Source organism: Trachinotus anak, unplaced genomic scaffold, assembly GCF_046630095.1.
Source record: "Trachinotus anak isolate AG129_WGS33_773 ecotype Australia unplaced genomic scaffold, CSIRO_AGI_Tana_v1 ptg000002l, whole genome shotgun sequence".
Classification (NCBI taxonomy): domain Eukaryota; kingdom Metazoa; phylum Chordata; class Actinopteri; order Carangiformes; family Carangidae; genus Trachinotus; species Trachinotus anak.
In genome coordinates, this window is record NW_027273853.1 from 22,830,691 (window position 1) to 22,854,579 (window position 23,889).

The 23,889-nt window shown below is 40.1% G+C and overlaps 1 protein-coding gene across 8 annotated transcripts in view; it reads right to left on the reverse strand.

Moving 5' to 3' along the window:
* ppfibp2b (PPFIA binding protein 2b) overlaps positions 1-23,889 on the reverse strand; it is a 78,299-nt gene that overhangs the window by 53,489 nt on the left and 921 nt on the right. For all 8 annotated transcript variants that reach the window (XR_011694644.1, XM_071506456.1, XM_071506463.1 and 5 more), the window contains exons 2-3: positions 6,350-6,454; positions 1,650-1,858 (exon numbers count right to left, since the gene is read on the reverse strand). Coding sequence is in view for 7 of the 8 variants with exons in the window: in XM_071506456.1 (XP_071362557.1) it covers positions 1,650-1,858; positions 6,350-6,431 (291 nt within the window). In the remaining variant the exon portion in view is untranslated. The remainder of the gene's footprint in view (positions 1-1,649; positions 1,859-6,349; positions 6,455-23,889) is intronic.

Here is a 23,889-nt window from a genome sequence, read left to right on the forward strand (position 1 = left end):
CATAAAAAAGCTGCTTCATTTAGTCATCACGTTGTGCATCTGACTCCTTTTCTCACAAATTTGTCGCCTTCACAATGAATATACTTATATAACGTGTGCGTCACCAGGCAATCTATCCTGATATGAGCAAAAGTGAACACGACATTAATGCGTAGTGACATTTACACCGGGCACAGGGTGTGATTTCTAACCCAGCTGCATCATTTCTGAGGACAGTGAGTTTCACTGCAAATTTTAAATGAGCAGCTCCAGAAACTCCCTGGCCATTGACACACAAACATAAATTTTACGTGTGTTAATAAAGGTAAATTGTACGTTTGTGTGTGTATATTTTAAGGGTTTAAAAGGTGTGTTTTTAGCTGCTTTTGCTTTTTAGCTTCTCCTGAAAAAAACAACCCAATAGATTTTCTCAATAGGTGACATCTAGTGGTCACAGTAAATATTACAGGAGCAGAGGAAGCAGGTTTCACAATCTATGATCTTAACTGCATGTTTATTATTGTAACCAGGACGACGAAGGTATTCTAACCTTATGGAAGTATATCCAAATCACCATCTTCTCCCAAACTTATATAGTTTTTGTGCCCAAACAGAACCAAAATGTGACAGTTCTACAACTTAAACCGCACTTTTATTATTGTTACCATGGCGACAAAAGACATGGGTCATAATCCAGGGCAACAAATGATCTATATGCTCAGGTTGGAGGACTTGTCGTTAGTCTTCAGTCGGACCACCACTTTGGTCCAGACTGAAACTTCTCAACAACTATTGGATTGATTGTTATGAAACTTTGTACAGACCCCGAGACTAAACTACAGCCTCGACTGTACTTTGAGTTAAATAAGTGTTAAATAAGTTTACTGCTAAACTAAGATGGTGAACATACCTGCTTAATATCAGTATCTTAGCATTGTCATTGCCACAAAGCTGTTAGCATGGCTGTAGACTTTTACAACACAACCTCAACCCTCCCCAGGAGAGCTACCAAATGATTCATGAAGAGTATGTTACATACAGAATTTGAGAAGATTAAAATATGAAGATCATGATATAGCCTATACTGTATAAATGAAATATGATGTGAAAAGGAGAATGTGTGATTCAGCACTCTCCATCGCTACTGCAAAGAACAAGGGATTTAATGTGCAGCCCTGCCTAGTTTGCCAAGTAAGTTAGGAGAGACTATCTATAGTGAGTTTGCTAGTATTTTGGCACAGGGGTTGTTTTGACAAGTAGTGATCATTTTTCAAGAGAAATGTGGTTCACTGACTGTGAGAACGTAATCTGTAACATCAAAACATAATGCTTTGTGGGAATAAGAAAACCAGTCAGCATTTCCTGATGCTCAGAGAGCCAAGGATAACAAAATGAACTGAGCAGAACCTACAGTCTAGACTGACACTCATTTTTCATTTCTTCTTCTCCTCTTTTCAATGGAAGCAAACACCAAAGATGGTTAACAAATGGCAAAAAGCAAAGATAACCCACCATGCTGAAAAAAAAACTTATAAACTGGAATCAAAGTCTTTTTTTTACTGCTCAAAAACACATATAGCTTGATATGAAACAGATAAATAAGGTGATGTGGCTGCAGAAAACATATCTTAAATGACACAAAATGTCAAATAAATCCCACTAGTACTCACGGTTCCACTCTGTAGCCAGTCTATGAGCGCCTGTGCTGTCTCTGTTTGTAACTGTGCTCTCAGGTTGTCTCTCTGCTCCTGGTTGGGTTGGAGCTCCAAGGCAAGTTTGAGGTCCTCGGCTAACTGGACGACCTGCAGAGGACCGGTGCTTATGGGAGATCCCAGGTCGTACATGCTGTTGGAGAACTCCACCGCTGCTGCCTTCGAACCTGGAGAGGTGTAACAGAGGAGAGGAGAAGCAAAGATTATTAATGCTATTACTCAAAACTGAAATGTGAGTGAAATACAAAACTAATCTATTAGGTGTATTACCAGCACATTTGCGAGAAGCCCTCAAATAGAGCTCTGCATGCCAGGAACAACAGAGTTTAATAAGAGCCATACATCCCCCTGAATATTTCGAAAATGTCCATGTGTCACCTGGATCATTTCCCTGGTGCTCACACACACACACACACACACACACACACACACACACACACACATCTGGATGCACTTAAATGTCTCAAAAAAGCGGCTACACATTACACTGCCTGCATACACTACATTAAGACCAAAATTAATAAACAGAGCATTATGAAAACAATGCTTGATTGAATAATATCTGCTTGAGTATTTATTCATGCTTGTGAATGTGGGCAAGAGGAAGGAATAAGACTTTTAATCCACAGGTTATCATTGTAAAGCTTGGTTAAAGAATATTATATGGCTATTTATCGAGGTATGGCTTCTCTGTCTTTTGTTATACATAAATCATTGAATAATGGATTTGCAGTAATTCTTAGACATATTTTAGTAGTATTCAGTGCATCTGTGGGGACATTTGGAGACTCTGAGTATCAAAGGGTGGGTTAGGGTGAGGGCATTAAACATGATACTAAGATAGCCCCTACAGAGGCTGCTGCATTTACACCACATTATATAATCAAATGACTTTAGGCTGGTTGAGGAGATATGAGCACAATATGAACAGAGAAAGAAACAGAACATGAACCCATGAACCCATCCAGGCTTTAGTTTATTAAAGCCAGAGCGAACAGAGGAAAAATCTATTCACGCACTGTCATCTCAGTCCAGACACTAACTGCTGCACTGCCTCTGGGACAGGTCTAAAACGGTAATACGGTCATCACTTTACAAGTTGCTCCACGGGGAGGTCAAAGGTCAAGATCAGTTACAGAACACTGTGCTGGAACTGCTGCAGACTTTAATCAGTCATCAGATCATTTACTGACTCTCAGTTGATGTTGTTCGTTTCACTCGTGCAACCTGTGGTCATATCGACCATAGAAAAAAGCCTGCAGTGAGAGCTGTGTGTTTCCATCCAGTGTACTAATATCATAAGTTGTCACAGACAGTCGGTCTCTCTAGCACCTGCTCACTTCTCCTGAGCGATGTTCTCCCTTTCATCTCCCACAGATCTGCTATTCTCCATCCGTCCACCAGATGTCCTTGGACTTTCTTCCCTGTCAACAATTCCACCCGCTCACCTGTTCCACGTTTGCACCTGTGCTTCCATGCCCACTCACACACCTGATCCCAGTTCCCTTATCACTCAAGTCTGTATTTAAACCTGCCATTGTCACCAGTTCCTTGTTGGTTCATCTGTTTCTGTTCCCTATGCTTATCTTAATAGTTCACTGTTCTTGCAATTAATGTATTACCACATATTTTCACTACTGTTGTGTACTAAAAAGAAATATCATTAGATATCAGTCAAAGTGTGATTTTGGAGCAACACCACCAACTAAAGTTTTTTTTCCAAAAGATTTAATATTAATTTCTGAGGCTGTGTCAAAACTATTTGCAATTTACTTACATTTTTGGCAGCCATGAGAGGCTCCTCTATTTCTTTTGTGTATTGCATTGTGGTAAATAGTGTATGCCTATGTTTTCCAATGTTAACACACTACATACTTCAAACTATTGTGTCCAACCAATAAATCAGCCAAAGTGGATAGAAACTGCAGTTCTCAAATGTCTGAGGTTTGAGCTCATTCATAAACAGTGTCTCCATTTTACAGTTTGTGTAATCTGTGGTTTCTATATTTTAAATGTAATGTGTCCTGGTCAGTGTGTGCATGTCTTGCATACAATTCTCTTAAGGTATCCTTAACAAATGACATTTACATAGTACTTTTATCCAAAGAGCTTTGTTATTTGCTTCATATTCACCCATTCACACACATTCACTCACATACCTATGGCAGTGAGCTACCATGCAAGATGCTGGTATGATCATTGGGAGCAATTTGGGGTTTGGTTTATTGTCCAAGGACACATGGACAGGAGAAGCTGGGGAGAGTCAGATCTCTCTGCACTACTTGTCTTGGACAACACGCTGAACCCCAAACTGCTCCCAATGGATGTACTGAGCAGGACATGTTACAGTTGAAAAATAAACTTTTCAAACCACAAATTTAAAAAAGGATGTTAATTCGAGTTACATGTGTTTGAGAGAAAATAAATATTGGACAATATAATGTTACATTTCCATCCTAATTGTTTTCTTTTTTTTTGTTTTCTTTTTTGTGTTAGAAAATTAGTATTTATCATCCTAGTGTTATAATTACAGTTGGTTTTTTAAAAAAAGACCACAGACTTCTTGTCTTACATGTGTTTGAAAGAAAATAAATATTGGTATAAAGCTAATGTTTTTTTTTAAATTCTTATTATTTTTAGATAACTATGTTGATTATTGGCCTCAGAAATCTAGTGTGCATTGAGATATGAAAAATGTAAAACCTGCTCAAAATGTGCAGTAAGGCAGCGCACTAGGACACAGCTGTGTGGATTATGTTTCACTGCAGTGGTGCCACCTGCATGTAATTCCTTGCATTTTTTGTTTTGTTTTTTTTAACAACTACTCTACTCGCAAATACCCACTGGTCTCAGAAGCATTCTCAAAGATTTAATTGTGGAACAAGGCCTAATTGAATATGTAATTTTCATTCCACTGTCTTCTTCTGATCTGTCCTGTTCCACGTTTTCTGAAGGCCACTCCAAAATTGGGGGGGGGTTAAAGGAGAGAAGTGGGACAAAGTCTTGCAGTCACTGCTCTCCTGCCATCAGTAAATGGCTGCACAGTTACATCAACAATACCAGCATCAAAGTCATTAACCAATGGAAAGCTCCCACTACTATTCCCACAAGACGCTTAATCAGGCAGAAAAAAAACCCTTCATCGTGGAACGCAATATGACCAACATATCAAAACTCTGTTGATAAGTGGCTCTAATTTCCTTGTTAGTGATTGGCTGATGTTATCACAAATGGGATTTTTAATGTATTTCTATTTGTGGTCACTGAGAGCCGGAACAGCAAACTCCGAGCACTTGATGAGGTGAGGTCAGCTTGTTTTTTCTCCACTTGATGAGTGTCTGTTCAGTCTGCATCATTTTCACTAGTAAAGTGGGATTCCGACAAAGAGGGTGAGACTCTGATATTTTCTGTTGACTGAATGTGTTGCAGTTAAGAGCCCACTTAGCCCATTAATGGCTTTTCCTCTTTGGACAGTCGTCGCTACACACACCCTTGATGCAGGGAGCCAATAAATGGGATTTTTCGTAAATCCCGTAATTACATCTTGGTAGAAATATCATAATTCTTTGGATAACGGAGCCTCTCTCTGCTGTCATGTAATAACACCACATTACAGACTTCATTTAAAACTGTACTGCTACATACTAAGCATTAGTTATGTGTGGGTTTTTTTTGAGAAATAAAAAAAATCCACTGTCTCTGTGACCCCCCCCCCCCCCCCTCCCCCCCCCCCACTCTGTGTGTGCAGGGTCACTGCTCTGTTTTCCCACATAATGATTGTGCACCACATTAAACATTTACCCCACTGTTAGTTAATCTTGTTGGCCAAGGCTGAAGTGGCTGCAGCAAACATGACTCCAGTTACACATACAATGCATGCACTGTATATAACATACAAATATATTGATTCACAAAGTGAGGCTGATGTCACAGGTGAAGTAGACTGTTTTACCGCTTATTAACCTACAGTTATCAGGGTATGAGACTCCCTACTCTAAGGCAGTACTAAGGCAGCGTCTCTGGAAAGTAAGTCAGCATTGAGAAAAGTGAAACGAAACCATGGAAATAAATGAGCTTCCCACAGCTGATAATACGTTAACAAAGTGGCTCTGGTGATAGCTCACACATCTACATAATAAGATGGAAATAATAATAATATTAAGTTACAAAGTGCTTTATAAGAAAAAATGAAAACCAGATAGAAGAAAAGTACCAGAGCATAATAAAAGATAATGATGCATTAATCAAGAGTAGTGTAGTCAACAGCAGTGTATCTTCTGTACACTAATGCGGTATGGGTGTCATTTATACTTTATTGATTTAGATTCTGTTATCTAAATCTAGTTTTTATTAATTTCTGGCAAACATATGAAAACTGTGGACGGTGCATAAATGGGCAATACCAAATCACTGCATTAAGTCTGTTAAGGCAGAATGACAGCCGTTCCAGCTGTGCCGCCATCATCAGAAACAAATGACAGTTCAGAGGAAAGGACATCAAATTTCTCTAAAAACGTGTTTCCTCCCATCTTTTCCTTGCATCCATCCCTGTATCTTCGGTGGGAGGGGCAAAGATGCAAGGAGAAGACACATGTGAAGGAAATAAGGATGCAGTTCAGGGAATTTGGGATGTCACCCACTGACTTGGTAGCGCTTACCTGCAATGATGTCATCCATCTGCTCCAGGGCCGCCTCCAGCATGTGACTGGCCTCCGTTTCCATGGTGATGGCAGGAAGCATCAGATCTCAACTTTTCTGATGTGCTGTAGAAAACGAAAAAAAAAAAATTGGGTTTGTCAGAAATGTACTGTATGTTATCAGTTGATATACAATCTAGTCTGCAAACAGTGACAGTTTAAACAAATATTTACAAAGATTTCACTTCTGCTTCTGGGAAGCATGAAAACAGCTTGTATTACAAAAAAATGCACATTTTTGCAAGTTTATTGAGCAATCTTTTCCCCTCCTACCCTCCATAAAGAAACAATAAAGCAGCTGTGGATGTGTAGATGCTTGAACCAACTCTAATCAAATAAGGATAATGTGTCTCATTTGCTTGGCAACTTCCTATGGGCTTTGAAAATCTAATACAAAGACAAAACCACAAACACATGTGTAAACCTCTAGAATTAAGCCTTGACTTTAATTCTCTTTCGTATTTTTTCAGAACAAGAAGACACAACAATGAGAATAATCACTTTTTGGAGCAGGCAGTCGCATTAAAAAGGAAATATATTTTGTTTGTTATTGTTCCAGGCAAAAAAAGACTATAAAACATTTGAGAGAGTGATGATACTGTAATTGATCAGTTATCAGCGATTACTTTAAGCCGGCACTAATTTTTTCGGTGTCAGTGGACAAAAATTCCAGAGTCACCTCATTTGGGTCGTGACAGGAGACTTTGTCCAATCACAGATCTTTTCAGAGATAGAGAGCATTCTGATTGGCTGTTCTACAAATGCAGGTGCGTGAGATTTAGAGAATCTGCTGAACTTCTCCTGGACAGGTAACAGGCTGCTAACTTCATTGTCCTGTTATATCTAGATGAGTTCTAGTGGTCGTTGTGTAGGGCAGGTAGATTTACCCATAAAACCAGGCTATGAGCAGCTATGTTGAATGTTGCTAATAGTTTCGCCTTCCGCTAACCATAGCCAAAGGCTCACGTCTGCAGCTGTATGAAGTGCGTGTATAGCGCCAAATCATAATATACATTATCTCAAGGCACTTTACAGGGTAAGGTCAAGACCTTACATTGTTACAGAGAAAAAACCCAACAGTTCCCACAACAAGCAAGCGCTTGGCGACAGGGGGGAGGAAAAACTCCCTTTTAACAGGAAGAAACCTCCAACAGAACTGGGCTCGGGGTGTTGCAATTACTCCTGGTCACCAGCAGAGGTCCAATAGTTCAGTGATTTGAAAATTTAGATTTTTGCACCAAATCAGGCTTCTTGCTAAGTCTTGAGAATGTTCTCACTGAAACTTATTTTACTCTATTTTTTTATTCTGTATACATTTAAAACCATACATGCACACTTGGAAAAAACTGCTGCATGAAGTGCACATATAGCCAATGGGGACAACAGACAGAAAACACACACTCACAAACAAGCACTTTTTATTTCTTGAAGCAGGGCTGACTTTGAGCCCATCGTCGCCACCTCTGGCTGCCCCTCCATCTACCTTGTTTCCTGCTTTCTGCTCTGCCCGTCCTCCCTGCTGTCATCCCGCCTTTGCCTGGCACTCATGCCCTCTCTGTCATCTCTCCCTCAAGGCTCTCTGTTCGGCTGTCATGATGACTTACACACAAACAGACATCAACATGCAGAAATCACAGGGAACGACAGCAATGTAATCGACTGACGCCTTGAGAGAATAAGCCCCCCCACAGAGCAGCCTAATGCTCATCTACATTAGCACTAACTTTCACAGCCATCATGACAGCTGACACCGACAATCTGCAGTGCTGTTACAGTAACATGCTGTCATTACATTCTCACGAAGCATGTGTCCGTCCCCATGATGCATGTGTGCGTACTGACACAAATGTGTGTGTTCGGTCATTTTAGTGTTAATAATAATAAACGGCTCTATATTAGTCTTGTTGGGACAAAGGGTGACAGCACCATTCAGACACACGACAGAGTGACTCTGTTCAACAGCACTGTGACCTCAGCAGAACAAAGCCTCTGTCTGTGTGTGTGTGTGCATTTTTGAGAAAGATAGTGTGTGTGTGTGTAAGGGAGGAAATAGTGGGGTTTTATATGACTTGTTGTTGTGTGTTCCACTTTCACACTGCATATATGCAAAGGTGCTGATATAGAGATTATTGTGCTGCTCCGGCACAGAGCTGACAAGTCAAACTGTAACAAGCAACAATCCTGTTCACTGTCTCCCTTATTGCACAATCTGTGCAAATGGGTTTCATAGTGTGTGTGTGTGTGTGTGTTTGGGGGAAAGGCAGCATGAGAGAGAGAAAGAGAGAGAATGAATGGTATGGGTGTGTCTGTGGGTGTGTTTGTGTGTGTGTCTCCTTGTGATTTTGGATTATTTCTTGGTACAGAAATGCCACATGATGACACTGTTCCACGAGCAACTTTCACTTTTACTATAATGACATTTTCTTTAGCCATAAAATATCTTGGGCGAGAATAAAAACTGTGCCACCACGTTTGCAACACAAACATAAAAATGTTCTTTTCTTATCTTCTGCTTAAGACAGCTTTTCAAAAAAGTTTTTTCAACTATATGTTACGCAATGAAAGTGTATTTTGCAACTCTCTCACGGAATGAAAGAATAACAAGAATCAGTGAGCACTTGAGAGTTTATTTCTAATGTAATATTGCATCAGTATGTTGTTGAGTGTGACACAATCACGACCTCCTGATCTTAAGTCACACTGTCTGTGTTCCTTGACTTCTCGTTCATGGCCTGGTTGTGGTAAAAACAGACACACCTTTTCCCAGGAAGAGTGACACACTCCAGAAAAACTAGTTTGTCTAACACGACTCGCCTCAGTGTTGACAACTCTCTCTCCTCAGTCAAAAGGGAAGATGGTACTATGGTGAGGGGCGGACACAACACCACTGTCACGTGATGTTATCAAATAAAACTTGAGATGAAACAGGCTACTGGAAAAAATGCCTTAATGAAATAAAAACATACTTTTGAAACAGGGCATTTTGAAATTGCTTGTGAAGCTTGTCTATAACAAACTAAACATTATATCCAATGAAATTCTATCATGAAAATAACATTTCATAATTATTATAATAATTATATTATTAGTTCAGTTTAAAATCAAAGGGAGTATTTCACAAATTGTTTGGTCATTTACATATTTTGCATATATAATTAATATTATTATTGATTTCATAGTGTCTTTCTTTTAATTTATTCCATGTTGAACACAAACTATGATCTTTCCCTAAACCTAACCAAGTAGTTTTTGTGTCTAACCATAACCAAACTGTGACCACTGCATACACTCAACTGTGTTTATTATTGTAACCATGCCAACAAAGGTCCGGTAGGATGCTGTCAGTATACTCCACATGATTATTATTGTAACCATGATCCAGTACGCTGTCATGAGAGAGTAAGGACAACATGGACTCTAAGGCCACTCAGGTTGGAGGACTTGTTGACTTCTACATAGTGCTGAAGGTTGAGAAAGTCAAATGCCACAAGAATTTCAAGAATTTAAAAAATGGAGTAGGCTCAATCCGAAACCAACCATTTGGAGCTGTCATCCTATGATTACTTGATGATAGGTTTTTCCTATTTGACAAAGCAGTTTGCTGACAACACCATACAATGGATTAGCATCTTTCCGCACACCGTTCTACACACATACTGCATACGAACACCCTATGCAAACACCTACTGCCCTCTGTTTGAGCAGGATAAGCTGCAAACTAAAGGTCCTCAAATCCACCTGCGATCCAGGCACATTTCACAAATCAGCACTTTCCCCTCGGTTGGTGAGAAACTGCAGGATTCAGGTTTCAATATCTGCCATCCAGACAGAAAAACAAACACTGATAATGTTTCAGCTTTCACCAAAACACAATATACAGTAATTTCCAATTTAAACTCAGATGTTGGAATGATTCAGTCAGCCAGTGTTTCAACACGCAGCATGCTTATCCAGCCCTATTATTCCTGATATGATAAAACATCTGGTGGGTGTCCTTATGCACACAATTATATCAAGAGATCTTTTCCGTGTGCGGCCCGTGTGTGTGGGCAGCGAGTGTGTCTGCTGCTTCACCACAGCCTCACTCATCCTGTGCCCTCTAGTCTCTGTACAACTCAACAACACAGTAGTCCCTGTATGACAGAGAGAAATAATGATAGAAGAAATAGAGAAATGTTTATGTGCTAAACTGCTCACAGCTGACAGCAGGCACCATCAAGACCGTCACAAGGCCTCCATACGTTACTATCTGCGATCTCTGCTCTTCATTACTGCTTTACACTGTTGCTGCTGCTGCTGCTGCTGAGCTTCTCATCAGCAAGCTGAGAAACTACTGGCAACTATTGGGATTTAATGCAATGTCCATCTGCAATTTTTCCTCTTTTCATGACAAACTCCTTACTGATTTGGCCATTCTTTTTTCTGCTGAGGGTTGCACGGACCTGCACCATTTTGGCTCTCTTATCAAAACAATAGTAGTGAACCAGATACATTTAGCAGATTTCAAAATAAAAGTGACTAAGGGCAGCAGAAGATTGGCACAAAAGGGAGCACTGCAAAGACCCAGCAATAATGCGGGAAACTGAAATAATATAGTTCAGCATTAAGCAAGCAAACAAAATTAGAGGCTCTCCTCTGATTGGCTCACTGACCTGTTGTTACTAGAGCTACAGATAGAAGCCTGAGAGAGAGGTAAAACTACACTGAGATGGTTTTTGGTTCTTAAAACCACAAATATATCTTCTTATGGATATCAACACTTCAAATAAAACGACAGAAAATTGTAAAATGTGGGACCTTTAAAATATATTAATGGTCCAAAACACAAACTACAAAGACAAAGTTAGGCTGCGGAAAGTTCTCAGGCATCTTTTTCTTTGCAGCTAGTTATTGATGTAATAGGTCTAAAATACTAATTTGGCTTTTTTAGTATCAGCGTGACAGTGTGAGGTTACGCTGTGTTAGCAGATGAGGTGGCCAATTGTGGTAGCATGAAAACTGAGAATCACTCTGTCACCCACATGACAGTGATTCTGCATACAGATTTATACAGTAAGTCAAGCAAGCCACCACAATTTATGTTTTCATTTCCACTGGAGTCAGCTGGCTAAACAAGCACACACTTGTGTTAAAGCAAAATGCTTTGGACAAAAGCATCCACCCAAAATGATTTAAGGCTCTACTACCTGGATATCTTTGAAGGGACACGTAAAACCTTGTATCCACAGTTGTGTTTACACACACGTCAGCCTCTGTTGGAATGACTGCACAGACAAACTGCTGAATCTGCTTTGTCCAGATTGTAAGAAGCATAACTTTATTTTTTATTTAGTAAGATTATTCCTCTATCAGTGGGGTTACTTTCTCCTAGGACTCACTACCAGTCCCACACTCACAAACACAGGAGAATAGAGGAAAAAGCTATAAAAAGTATCATCTTAGAGCTTAGTCTTTGGGCTTGTACACTGGTTAGATTATCTTTTCTCGTGTATGACTGTGGGTAGTGTGCGATCTGTGAACCGTGGCTGATGCATAGCTGCTGGGAGTGCAGGAATATATAGTTGAATGTGACTCCGAGCACCGTACTACTCCGTGTTGAACTGCTCTGCTCTTTATTGTCCTATTTAGTCCCTGCTCAAGTACATGTGATTCAGCTGTCTCAAGGAAATACGTCTGTTTTCGTCTCTCTCTTCATGTTATCAGATTTTTTTTCCAGCTGACTGTGTTCTGTGTTATACTCTAGTCTGTCCAATTGACTTCTGACTTCATTTCTGCTGTAATCCATTTTGCCCTCAGAGTAAGGGTAATGAACCATAACACAAAACAACACATGACCCCGAGTCAATGATCATCAGGAGGGTAACAAACAGCAATGTGAGCATTCAAACAGTACTTCAAATCTTTTTTTTTTTTTTTTTTTTTTAATTTCATTTAAAAGGTCACGCAGTTGTCATCAGCTTCATGTCATTTATTATAATGTGTATAGTAAGTTTAATAATATTATTTGATAAAATGTGTCACAAAAGACCATAAATGAAGCTTTGTGCAGCTTTAGAGATGCCCCGGCCTATAAATCAACTCCAGTTTGTTTGGTACAGATCTCAGCAAAAACATTTTTTTTTTTGCAAAAACATAAAAAAGACCATTAATTGTGACTCAAATCGCAATTGCAATATCTGTCAAAATAATTGCAATATGATTTTGTTTGCATATCCTTCAGCCTTTGCAAATGACTAGACTGTGCTGCTGTGCACTGAGCACACAGTGAATCGGGTCCTCCACGTCTGAACTAGCGTGCCACCGACAAGAGTCACAGAAAGGGTAGAGAAACAACAAGCAAGTCAGAGGAGTCATGTCATACCACAGCATGCATAGTAATGTACTCTTTACCAAGTACATGCACTTTCAAAATATTCTTATGCTAAAACTTTCCCAAAAAAATGTCTCAGCCAATTGGTATACTTTTGTCCTGGGAGTTTTGTTGTGCTTGACTTAATCCTGCTGTCAGGAGCTCAATCTTGTGTGTGAGAAAACCTCAGCTGTAGCCTTTAATGATTCCTGGGGATTTGAGATCTCATTTAAAGTGACTTGACAGAGGACCAGTTGTTCATTTCACATGGTTATTAATTACAGTGAAGCAGCTTTCAGACTTATGAAACAAATTACTCCCCTCAATGGATGGTTGAATACACACATTTTAACTTGAAGCCTGAAGGAGAGATTACAGAGCTACTATTGTTGCTGTGTGCACACACTGACACCTGGCAGGTGTCCAGTACTACCACATTTTTGTCATGTTAGTTGCAGAGCAGCTTGAGTATGGTAATCACCATTGTAACAACTTGCCAGGGGGCACTAACAGCAAAGATCGACAGATTAAACCTGCGAAAGACCTAGGTGTAGATTTTTGTGCGGACAAAAGCTAGATAGCATTTAGCTCACTTTTTTAGACGTTGGGTCTGAGTTATTATGATTACCAGCATCAAAATATTAAAACATGATGCAACTAAATGTACTGTAAGAAAAAAAAAAGTATATACAGGGGCAGAAAACAGAGCCAAAGGAAGCCAGAGATAAGCTATAAAGTCGTCGATTTCACCCACAAGGCAGGGCTCCTCCAACAAAGGCAAACAGCAGAGCTGATATGAGCTGACACTAAGCGGATTGATGTATGACACTTAGCCGCTGGACTATTAACATAAGCATATTACTTATTACTAATCATCAAACTGACTTACTGTAATCAGAGGAGGATGGAGACACATATACACACACAGCTGGGCTGTATGTCAGTGAAACACACTCATTTCACATTAATTTCGCCAATGTCAGCCACCATTCATCTCTGCTAAAGATAATGAAAGAAAAGATAAAGCAGCAGAAATATTGTACACAGTAATCTACCAGGAGTGAGCACTGATTGGCCAATGCAGCAGCCGTAGGGGGGGTTGGGTGGGTGGGTGAGCTTTTTCATGCAGGGCCTGATTAAGTGTTTTGTTTATAGGGTAAAAAATCAGTCAACAGTGAAAAATGTCAATTACAGGATCCCAGAGTCCAAGGTGACCGCTTGACTGCAACAGTCCACAACCAAGATATTCATTTACAATGACATTAAACAGAGAGGCAAGCAGTAAATCCTTAGTAATGAGAGGCTACAACCAGAGTGTGTTTGACATTTTTATTTAAAGGTCTCATATTTAACACTTTTCCTGTGTTTTATTTGAAGTGTTGATATCCATCATAATATATATTTGTGGTTTTAAGTAAGAAAAACCATCTGGATGTAGTTTTACATCTCCTCTCTCAGACTTCTCTCTGGAGCTCTCACAGTCAGCCAATCAGAAGAGCCTCTGTTCTGTTTTGAATAAAAATATAGCAGAGAAACCAGATCCTTCAAGGCTGGATTGCGGATCCGGATGAGCTGGGTTTGGGGCGTGGCTGAGAGTGATGACTGTTTTGTTGTGACATCACAAAGGTACAGAAGTCCTGACGGCTTGTTTTAAGGCTTAGTTTCTGAATACAGGCTGTGTGCATTTCTCTGTGGACTGAGGCTTTGATACTTTTCACAGTATTAATATAGAACCTAAACCTGCTTTATAATCAAACATCTCACTTCATACAATATGGGACCTTTAATAACTTAAACAATGAATCCATTATCAGACTTGTTGTTAACTGATTTTATGTTGAGCGATCCCCTACAACACAAACTGCAACATGTGAAGAAGTAAAATTATATAAGAACAGATAATACAGATGCTAGTCTTTGTGTAACACCTAATCTAGCACTCAACAGAAGACAGTATCAGGTCTTTTACTCATTTTCATTATTTCATTATTTCGTTGAGAATGTGACACATCATGCACAGGAATTTCTGTTTGTTTAAAATGTAGACAAGACTGTAACTGCACTGTCCTACTAAATAATATAACCTATGACACTATGAACATGTATTATTTGTGTCTTTTTCTTATCCTTTTCTTTTAAAATACAACTTACAAAAATATGATACAGTAAGAATTTCCATGTTTTTTTTTTTTTTTACGTTTTCTTGCAAATACACAGGTGGGTTCACCCATCACTGCATTCCTGATTATAACACAAGGGGAAATATTAGGGATGTGAGGCAGTGGACCAGTAACAGCAGTGATCTATGAGGAGAAAACGTTCCATCTGCAGTTTGTTTTCTGACTTGCCCGACAGGAACAGAAGGCTGGACACATTATTCCAGCGTGTTCACATATATACAGACTCTAGCCAAGACATTTGGATGTGCATACATTACGTATGCAAATGACTACATCAACTCCTCAAAAAAAAAAAAAAAAAAAAACTATGTACAGTTACGCAATAGTATCAGGCTCAGCAAAATGCTGCCTTCAAAGACCAGAACTCACCTTTCACTCACTGGTGATAAGTCATGACAAGAGCGGCGACTCAGGGGTTTCAACATGTTAAACATGAAGTGAGTCTAACCTGTTAAACATTGATGGAAAGCTGTCATTATTTTGCAAAGTTGGGAAACCTGCAGCATTTGAAATTCAAGCATCACTGAAGCCTTAACACAGGTCCATTTTTTGGGATAGGCCGGTAAGAACAGGAAATGCCAAAATGCATGTGAACCTGGACAGTTGAGAGGAAGGGTTAAACATTAACATAGACGACACAAAAGTAAGAGACACACACATACACACAAAGACACACACTCACAAAGGGGTGTGTGTGAGTTTGCTGTTCCTCCTCATTTCACTTAGCCTGTTTGGATTAGTGTCACCAGCTAGAGGCCAGACCTAAGCCCCTAAGGCCCTCCTGTCACACAGGGTAAATACAACTGTGTATAAACACCGACCTTGTCAGGACCAGTAGTCCTCATTGGGACCAAAGCCTGCTCCTAACAAGGCAAAACTCACTTCTGAGGTCCTGGTTAAGGTTAGAGGTGAGGTGTGAAATGAGGTTAAGGCTGGAGTTAGGCATGAATTTGTTATGGTTATGGTTAAGGTTATGGTTTGGGTTAGGCTGTACTACAATGGAAGCCATTGCAATGTTCAAACAAGCATAGCTGTACAAACCTGTGTGTGTGTGTGTGTGTGTGTGTGTGTGTGTGTGTATGTGTGTGTGTGTGTGTGTGTGTGTGTGAGCAGCACCAAGCCAACAGGAAACACCAGATTCTTCACCAATTGACATCAATGCGACAGGACCACTGACATTTAAGACGAGGATGTTCCCTGTGCTGTTCTTTAGTTCAGCCAGAAAATCTACCTCCTCTCTCTCCCCCTCTTTCTGCCTCCCTCTCTCTCTCTCTCTGCCTTTCTCTCTCTCTCTCTCAGTTTGGTTTTGAAATATTGTGTTCTAATATTTTCTACCACTTGGTCATCTTGGCAGTTCCACTTGCCGCCAGACATACATGGACTTACATACCCAGTCCTGTTCATACAACAATCAGGGATACATATACACGGACACGTTCCACACATGCACAGTAGGAAACATAATGGTGACTTCCTGACAGCAAGAAGAAGCTCTGCTTTGTTCTTTGTGTTTGGCTGAACAACATGAACAAGTCAAAAAACAATGTGAGCAAGAGTACGACCAATGACGGGGAATGAAGGGCAACATACGGTTCACGAAACAAGCATCCAGTTTACACGTCTGCCTCGTGCAGTGGGCATGCTGATAATCCATGTGGACTCAAACTTTGTGCTTCATGCGAGCGTCCGCACAGGGTCTTACCTGGTTTCTACACAACAATGGCAAATGATTTGATGAAGCCAACGACATGGTTGATTTATACACAAACATTTCCAGGACTATAATTAGCTCTTCCACCTCAGCAAACTTGCTCACCAAGAAAGGATCACTAGTTAGATCACAGTGTGTGTGTGTGTGTGTGTGTGTGTGTGTGTGTGTGTGTGTGTGTGTGTGTGTGTAATGCATTTTTCTAACTTCTCTTGGACCTTTTCTGGTATATACACTTACCCTGTCAGGACCGGTAGTCTTCGTGGGGACCAAAGCCTGGTCCTAATGAGGCAAAACATAAGTTCTGAGGTCCTGGTTGAGGTTTGGGTTTGGTTGTCCACAATGAATGGAAGTCAGTGCAATGTCCCATAAAAACACATCAACATAAAAGTAGCTACATAAAAAGTATGTGTATGTATGTGTGTGTGTGTGTTTGTGTTTGTGTGAGTGTGGGATGACCATAGTAAAAAGACTTTTGACGAGTCGGTGCTGCATGGCCTTGTCACACACATTCACACACAGATACAGAGCACTGTACAGCCGTAGTGCGAGCGGGTTTGTCAGGCAAAACACAATAAGTTCTCTGACCTGTTCTTCCTCCTAATAATATTTTAAACCATGTGTTTGGCAACCCTATATTATATATTATTAGGCTACAACCTCATCACTCAGAATTCCTGTAACTTGACACTGAGCTAAATGTACAAAGCACAATTATGTTCAACGACATGTGAGGCGATGTGAGATGCTTCACACCAAACTGATAAGTCATAATGTCATTGACAGAGACAGATTTTATTCTACTCCTAGCTAATAAGCTACAATAACTTCCTCTATTGCCAGCTTTGTTCCCTCAACAGTCAGCATTGTCAAGACGATGTTCTACTGGTCAGCAAAGTTCAACAAAGTCAACTTGGTGCCAAAGATTTGCACAGATTTAGTTTGAGTATATAACATCGAATTTACCTGAGGTGGCAGTTTAATGTGGCAGGAGTTGATATGCGGCACAGGTGCAATAGGCCGGCTAATGATGCATGAGTGACGGGGATATGTCACGGTTTTTACCGGTCACAATCCAGACATACCAGAAAGCCAAGCTAGCCATCATCCCACCACACTTCACTTCAAAAGTAATCTGCTGTAAATCAAACTGATCAAACAGGAACTTCACCCAACAGTGAATACTGCCAGAACATCCACTCACTGAAGCATGCCAAAAACAGGGTCTTCTCCCGCACCCAGCCAAGTGGCTAATTGCTGGTCAGGATAGTCACTACAATTAATGATGCATAATGATTGTCTTTTCATGATTTTCCATGCTCTGCTTCCAGAAACAGCCTCCAAAGAACACATATACAACACAAGAGTCAATAAAACACATCATTATCAATCAATGTCTATGACTCTTGGAGATGGTGCAGAGGTATACCCATGCAAAACCTCAGGCATGCAGTATTTTTAAAATAATCAAAGACAAAAACCTTTGTCCTCCCTCTTCTCTAGACCTTCATTATTTACAGTGAGTGTTCAGTTTTTTAGTTTTTACAACTTCCGGAATGAACCATAGGAGGACAGACTGATTAGAAATTTAAGACATATCAATACTAAATTAAAGTCAGCTTTTTAAATGCATTCTTCCTCTTAACTCTTGACCTATAAAAGGAAAGAAAATAAACTACCATTTCTTTCTGAGCAACACCTGGTATGGGAAATACAGCTGTGCAGAGGACACACTGTCTTGTCTTTCCAAAGCAGATGCACATTTATTTTCCAGTGCATTTTGAAGCCCTGACATGGCCTCGGGCGTAGAAACCAGGAGAGAGCTCAAAGACCAGTGTCAGCAAGCCAGTGCTATAAAAACAACATGTCAACACCACTTGTTACATACACATTAAAGACAAACACAACTCTGTGTGACAGCTGGGAATAACCAATCAGAACAGCTGGGAACTGAAAAAAACCCCAATGGGAGCCACTGTGAGTAATGAAGTGAACAACTAGATAGTGGACTCTGTCTGCCATGTGTTGAACCTGATGGGATGACACAGCAAAGCATCATGGGAGGAACAGCCATATGTGCTGTTGAGGCAGTTCAAAGGTTTGCGTGCACTCACATGCATGTATGTTGTGCACCATGAAACCGTTTGTTATGAGTAAACTTCATGATGAAAACCAAACATTGTTTTTGAATGAGACAGTTGAAGTCCTGCAGGTCTAATTAAAATCTTAACCAAATACCAAGAAAGCAAATAGTAATGTCATCCAGTGGTTATTTTTATTGCTGTGAAGTATTGATGTCAGGTCAAAAGCATTTGACTTTAATAATTTTAAGAATACTGGTTCTTAACTTGAGTAACTCTATCTGAGCATCTTCATTGATCTACTCTGCCTAATTTTAAAGGCATGTTTCATCCATTTCATCAATTTTAGTGTCTAGATATAACATCTGATGGTCACCCAGAATTCATAGTTCAATATTTAACTCATTTTAACAACTATACTGAGCGGTAACGGCTTGTGTAATACTTGTACTACCCAAAGGTTGGATCTAGATGACTGAATGAGTCCGCAAAATGGAAAAAAAAAACTTATGCAAGAATGCTATCAAATGTAACCAGGATCAATATAGTTTAATAAAGTAACTGTGCATGTAATTTATTACTTACACACTCTAAACAATGCTTTTTTACGTGTAATTGAGTTCATAATTTAACAGTGTAAAAGGGCTGTTTTGGGTCTAAAAGGGTCTAAAAGGGTTTGCTTTATACCTTATACTTGTATTTTTGCTGGTGATATTTTACATCACAGTGGTGGGGGGTGGGGGTAATTCTTTCATCTGTACAGTTAACACAAGTTGTTATTATATCAGTGAGATCTGCCTATTCAGCATACTATGTGCATACTAAGTGTCAACAAAATTTTTGCTATAGAATCTATAGACCTTTCCTGAACTTCTGATTCTGCTTCTTAATCAAATTTCAGCCAGGCTTTTAACCCACATGTCATCTTTCCACAGAAATTTAAATAGCTAGGCCAGAAGTTTAGTACTGCATTTCTGTGAAGTTGGGCGATTCACAGTTTGACAAAGGAGTGGTCGAAAGGGGCGCCCGGTGGCTCACCTGGGAGAGCGCATTAGGCCCGGTCCACACCACAGAAGCCTGGGTTTGAATCTGACTCGGGCCCTTTGCTGCATGTCAACCCATCTCAATCTCATCCCTAACTTACCTGTCTCTCTGTGACTGTCCCTGTCATAATATGGCTAAAAAATAAGAAAAAAAAAGGCAGAGAAATTGTAATTTGGGTAAACCTAAAAAAAGAAAAAAGAACTTGATCACACACATTTCCAATAATGAAGCATTATTTCCTTTGATCTCCCCTGCCAAGTCAAGGCCCACATCTTTCCAACTCAAGCCCCAGTTTTAAACTGATTTGAAGTCTCCAAGCCCAAGCAGAGTTTTCTCAGATTCAAGCACCAGTAGCACTCCTCAACTGACCTTCGTGTGTGTGAATGCTACTTTAAGCCGAAACAGAAACAGCCTTATTCCACTGCAGTTTTTTTCTGTAGACTACTGTTGTCATCCTCTTCCTTTCCCATTTATGTGAAAATGGGTCAGGTCAGGTGATCATCTTAAGGATAAACAACAAAAGAAACAAAACCTTGAAATGCATGCAAAGGAAACACGGATGGTAAAATGCCAGTGCCGCCCTCCTGCTGGAGTCCAAGTGGAGCAAACCAAGCGAGACCGAAAAACTGTTTGTGGTCTGCCAGCTGATTCAGATGGAGCTCAAAGGTTTCGTGAGTGCAGTCGGCTGGTATTCTCATTAGCCTCCATCCTAATTCTAAAAAAACAGGGTGGTAACAACTTCTTGCATGTAGACCAGAACAAAACAGTGAAGTGCAGCTCTTCAAAGCCTGGATCCCTGGCTACAGTCGACTAGAGTTACACAGAATAAGAGTCACAACGAGCAACAGATCACATTACAGGATGATGTTACAGTCACATAAGCATAGGCTGCATGTGTGTGTTTGTCTTGTAGAGGGTCTCAGGTAAATGTCAGAGAAGCAGTTGCACTGTCTCACACACACACAGGCAATTTGGTTCAGCTTATTTGATCTGAACCTCCAGCTCTAAAGAAAATACTTGATAAGTGCTGTCCTGCAACCAGGAGGAACTGGCACCGTGCCCGTGCAGAATACACACACACACACACACACACACACACACACAAAACGATCAACGATCTGCATCAGGCTGAAAAGGAAACTAACACTACATCTGTTTTGAGAGGACTAACACTCAAACAAATTACAGTTCAATTTCTACTTTGATTTGAAAAATGAGAATTTAAATTATGGTGCATCCACATCCACTGGGCTCAGTTAGAGATAGAGATAAATATTAGAACGTCTCATTCTTTCCACTTAATTCACATATTTCACCTCTTCGCTGAAAGCAAAAGGCTTATTGCGTTAGAAAATTAAACACCATCACTACACATTTAGATATTTTCTTTTAATAAATGATTGGCAATATATTAATTTCAGCATTCTGAATTTCTCGTCTGTGTGTGTGTGTGTGTCTGTGTGCTTCAGTTAAATAAAGATGTGAAACTTCAGCAGAACAGGTCTGATCAGAGATTAGCCGCTGCCGTATATGAGGATGGAGTTAAGACAAATAACACACTGAAATCAAGTCCAGATCAAATATTGACATCGATCACATCTCCTGGGTTGATTATTGGTTCTGGTCTTAGTTAAACCATAATGAGGATTATTTCCTCGCAGCACAGACACAGAAATAAAAGCACAAGCCATATTTATAGAGGGCAAGTTAGTGACATGTATTTTACATCAATTAAGCAAATTGTAAGCAAAAGACAGTGGGTTTTGAAATATCTCACAAAACCAAACACACAAGGGGAGTGTAGGGAATTTGAAGAATCTATTAGTATTGCTTTAGTTGTTTTTAGTGACAACAAATATTCCAATTACCTTCATTGTCAATCAATCTGACAATTTTTTAAAATTTTTATTAATCGATCTATGAAACTTATATAGAATATAGCAAAAAAATAAAATACTTAAAGGCTCTGTACACACACACACACACACGCACACACACACACACACACACACACACCATACCATTTCTGACAAGTCAAACTGTGAGATTTGACTAAAACGATGCTCACATGTCCAGTTTTCTGTGTGTGGGTGTGTTAACTGTGTCATTTGTGTATGCATCCAAATCAGAGAATACTGACAAATGAACGTCTTACATTATTGCATAACATGGACAAACTTATATAAAGTGTCTTAAATACTGGCACAAAATGACACAATGGTTGTTATAAATGCATACAGGTTCAGACCTTTAAAAATCCATATTCAATTTCCCACGAGTGCTGAAAGGTGAACAGCTGTGACACAGGTGAATACACCGGCTCAGCTCCTTAAGTGCTACATCATCCCACAGTCTCACAATCAACCCCTGTTATTCACAGAGTAAAGGAAGAGCTGGTGGAGATGAAATCAAACCTTCCTGATTTCCCATTATAACACTTCCTGTCCTGCACACAGTATAACCTACATCTGTAAATCAATGTCGGTGTCTTAATGGAGATCCACTAGAGTCTGAAAATATGTAAACGTTAATACCAAAGAGGGTAGAGCTGTAGGTCAATTCAGATTCGCATTTGTGTCTGTATTCTTAGCTATAACGTAGCTGCCACTCACACACAGCTCAGGCTGCACACTGACTGCACTCAAAAAGGAGATTTGAAGTTGTTGTGATGTTTAAGCACACTGAACGATGATGCATCATATTTACTTCTGTCTTCCACATTATCCAGCATTTCCACCAACACAGTACTTTTCTTAATCACTTGTTAAACATACAGCTCATCCCTCACCCACTTATGCTTTGGGTCGCTGTAATGTTTATGGTCAAATAAGCAAAGAAATGTGTGAAAAACTAAAATAAAGAAAGCCATTCGTCCACATTCTCTCCATTTTTCAGATTTCTGGAGACGGCCAATGAGAACTCTTTAATTTATTTCTTTCTTTGCTGTTTTTTGACTTACAGGGATATGACTACGGCCTGTGTACCATTATTTCTCTACTCTTCTCTACCTCCTTTTCTCATTTCCTTTCCCTTGGCTTGACAGCAAACCAAAGATAACCTCTAATAATCTACAGTCATTTCATTTTCATGCTTTTTTTTCTTCTTCCTCTCACTCTTCTGCTGTCTTTTCCCCCAGTCCCTCAGAGGATTTTTCCGTGTAGACTAACAGCATGACTTTGTCTTCCTAGTTCCTACCCTTTTTCCCCTTTTCTGCTCTTCCTATCTCATCCCTCTTTTGCAGCTGACTTAATCTCCCCTGTATCTCTCCTTCTCTTATTCGTCTCCCTTTCCTGCATCTCTTCCCGCCATTAGGGAACGGTGGATTACCTCCAGTGAACTGCAGCAGTGGTGTGATTAGCAGCAGTAGTGAAGATGACAGGGGAATCATGTGAACCTATCTGACTGCAGAAAAAGACCACCGCTCTTGGTATTACACAAGTGGCTTTGATCATAGGGATGAGTGCCATCATCTGCTGATCCAGTGTATATGTGTGTGTGTGTGTGTGTGTGTGTGTGTGCACCGTGCCCAGGCTTAGCTTTAAAACAAGTGGGTTAACAACACTGTCGAAAAACAAAGTGAAACTGAATTTTACAATAACAAATTTATCATAAATGTGTTTCTGGCCACTTCACCTCAGCCCCTGTTTTTATTTCCCCTGTTGTCTCTAAGTGTTGACGCCACCCAACTGCCAACCAAAGCAGCTTTAATCAATTCACTGTCATCGGTGGCAAATGATGCTTTTCAGCTCTCTCCCTTTTAAAAAGAGATTTGCAACAGAAAAGAGGCACCGGCCTGCTGTATTCAGTGGCAGGAGGCTCCTTCAGCTCTCTCAAGCCGCCTGTGATGTCTGTGCGTGTGCACGTGCGTGCGTGCCCGTGTGTACATGTGTAACTCCAGTGTTGGGTGCAGCAGATGCTTTAGCAGAGGGGAGCCACACATCAGCCTTGATACTCTGCCATTAACATATCAGCATCCCCTCTTTATCTCTGTCCCTCCTCTCTCTCTCTCTCTCTCTCTCTCTCTCCCTCACAGCCCCCCCTCCCCTCCCTTACTCACGCTGTCAGAGGCTGATGATTTGCAATTACACAGCATGTGTCAGTACAACTAAACATCATTTTATACCTCCAAGCTGACAGTT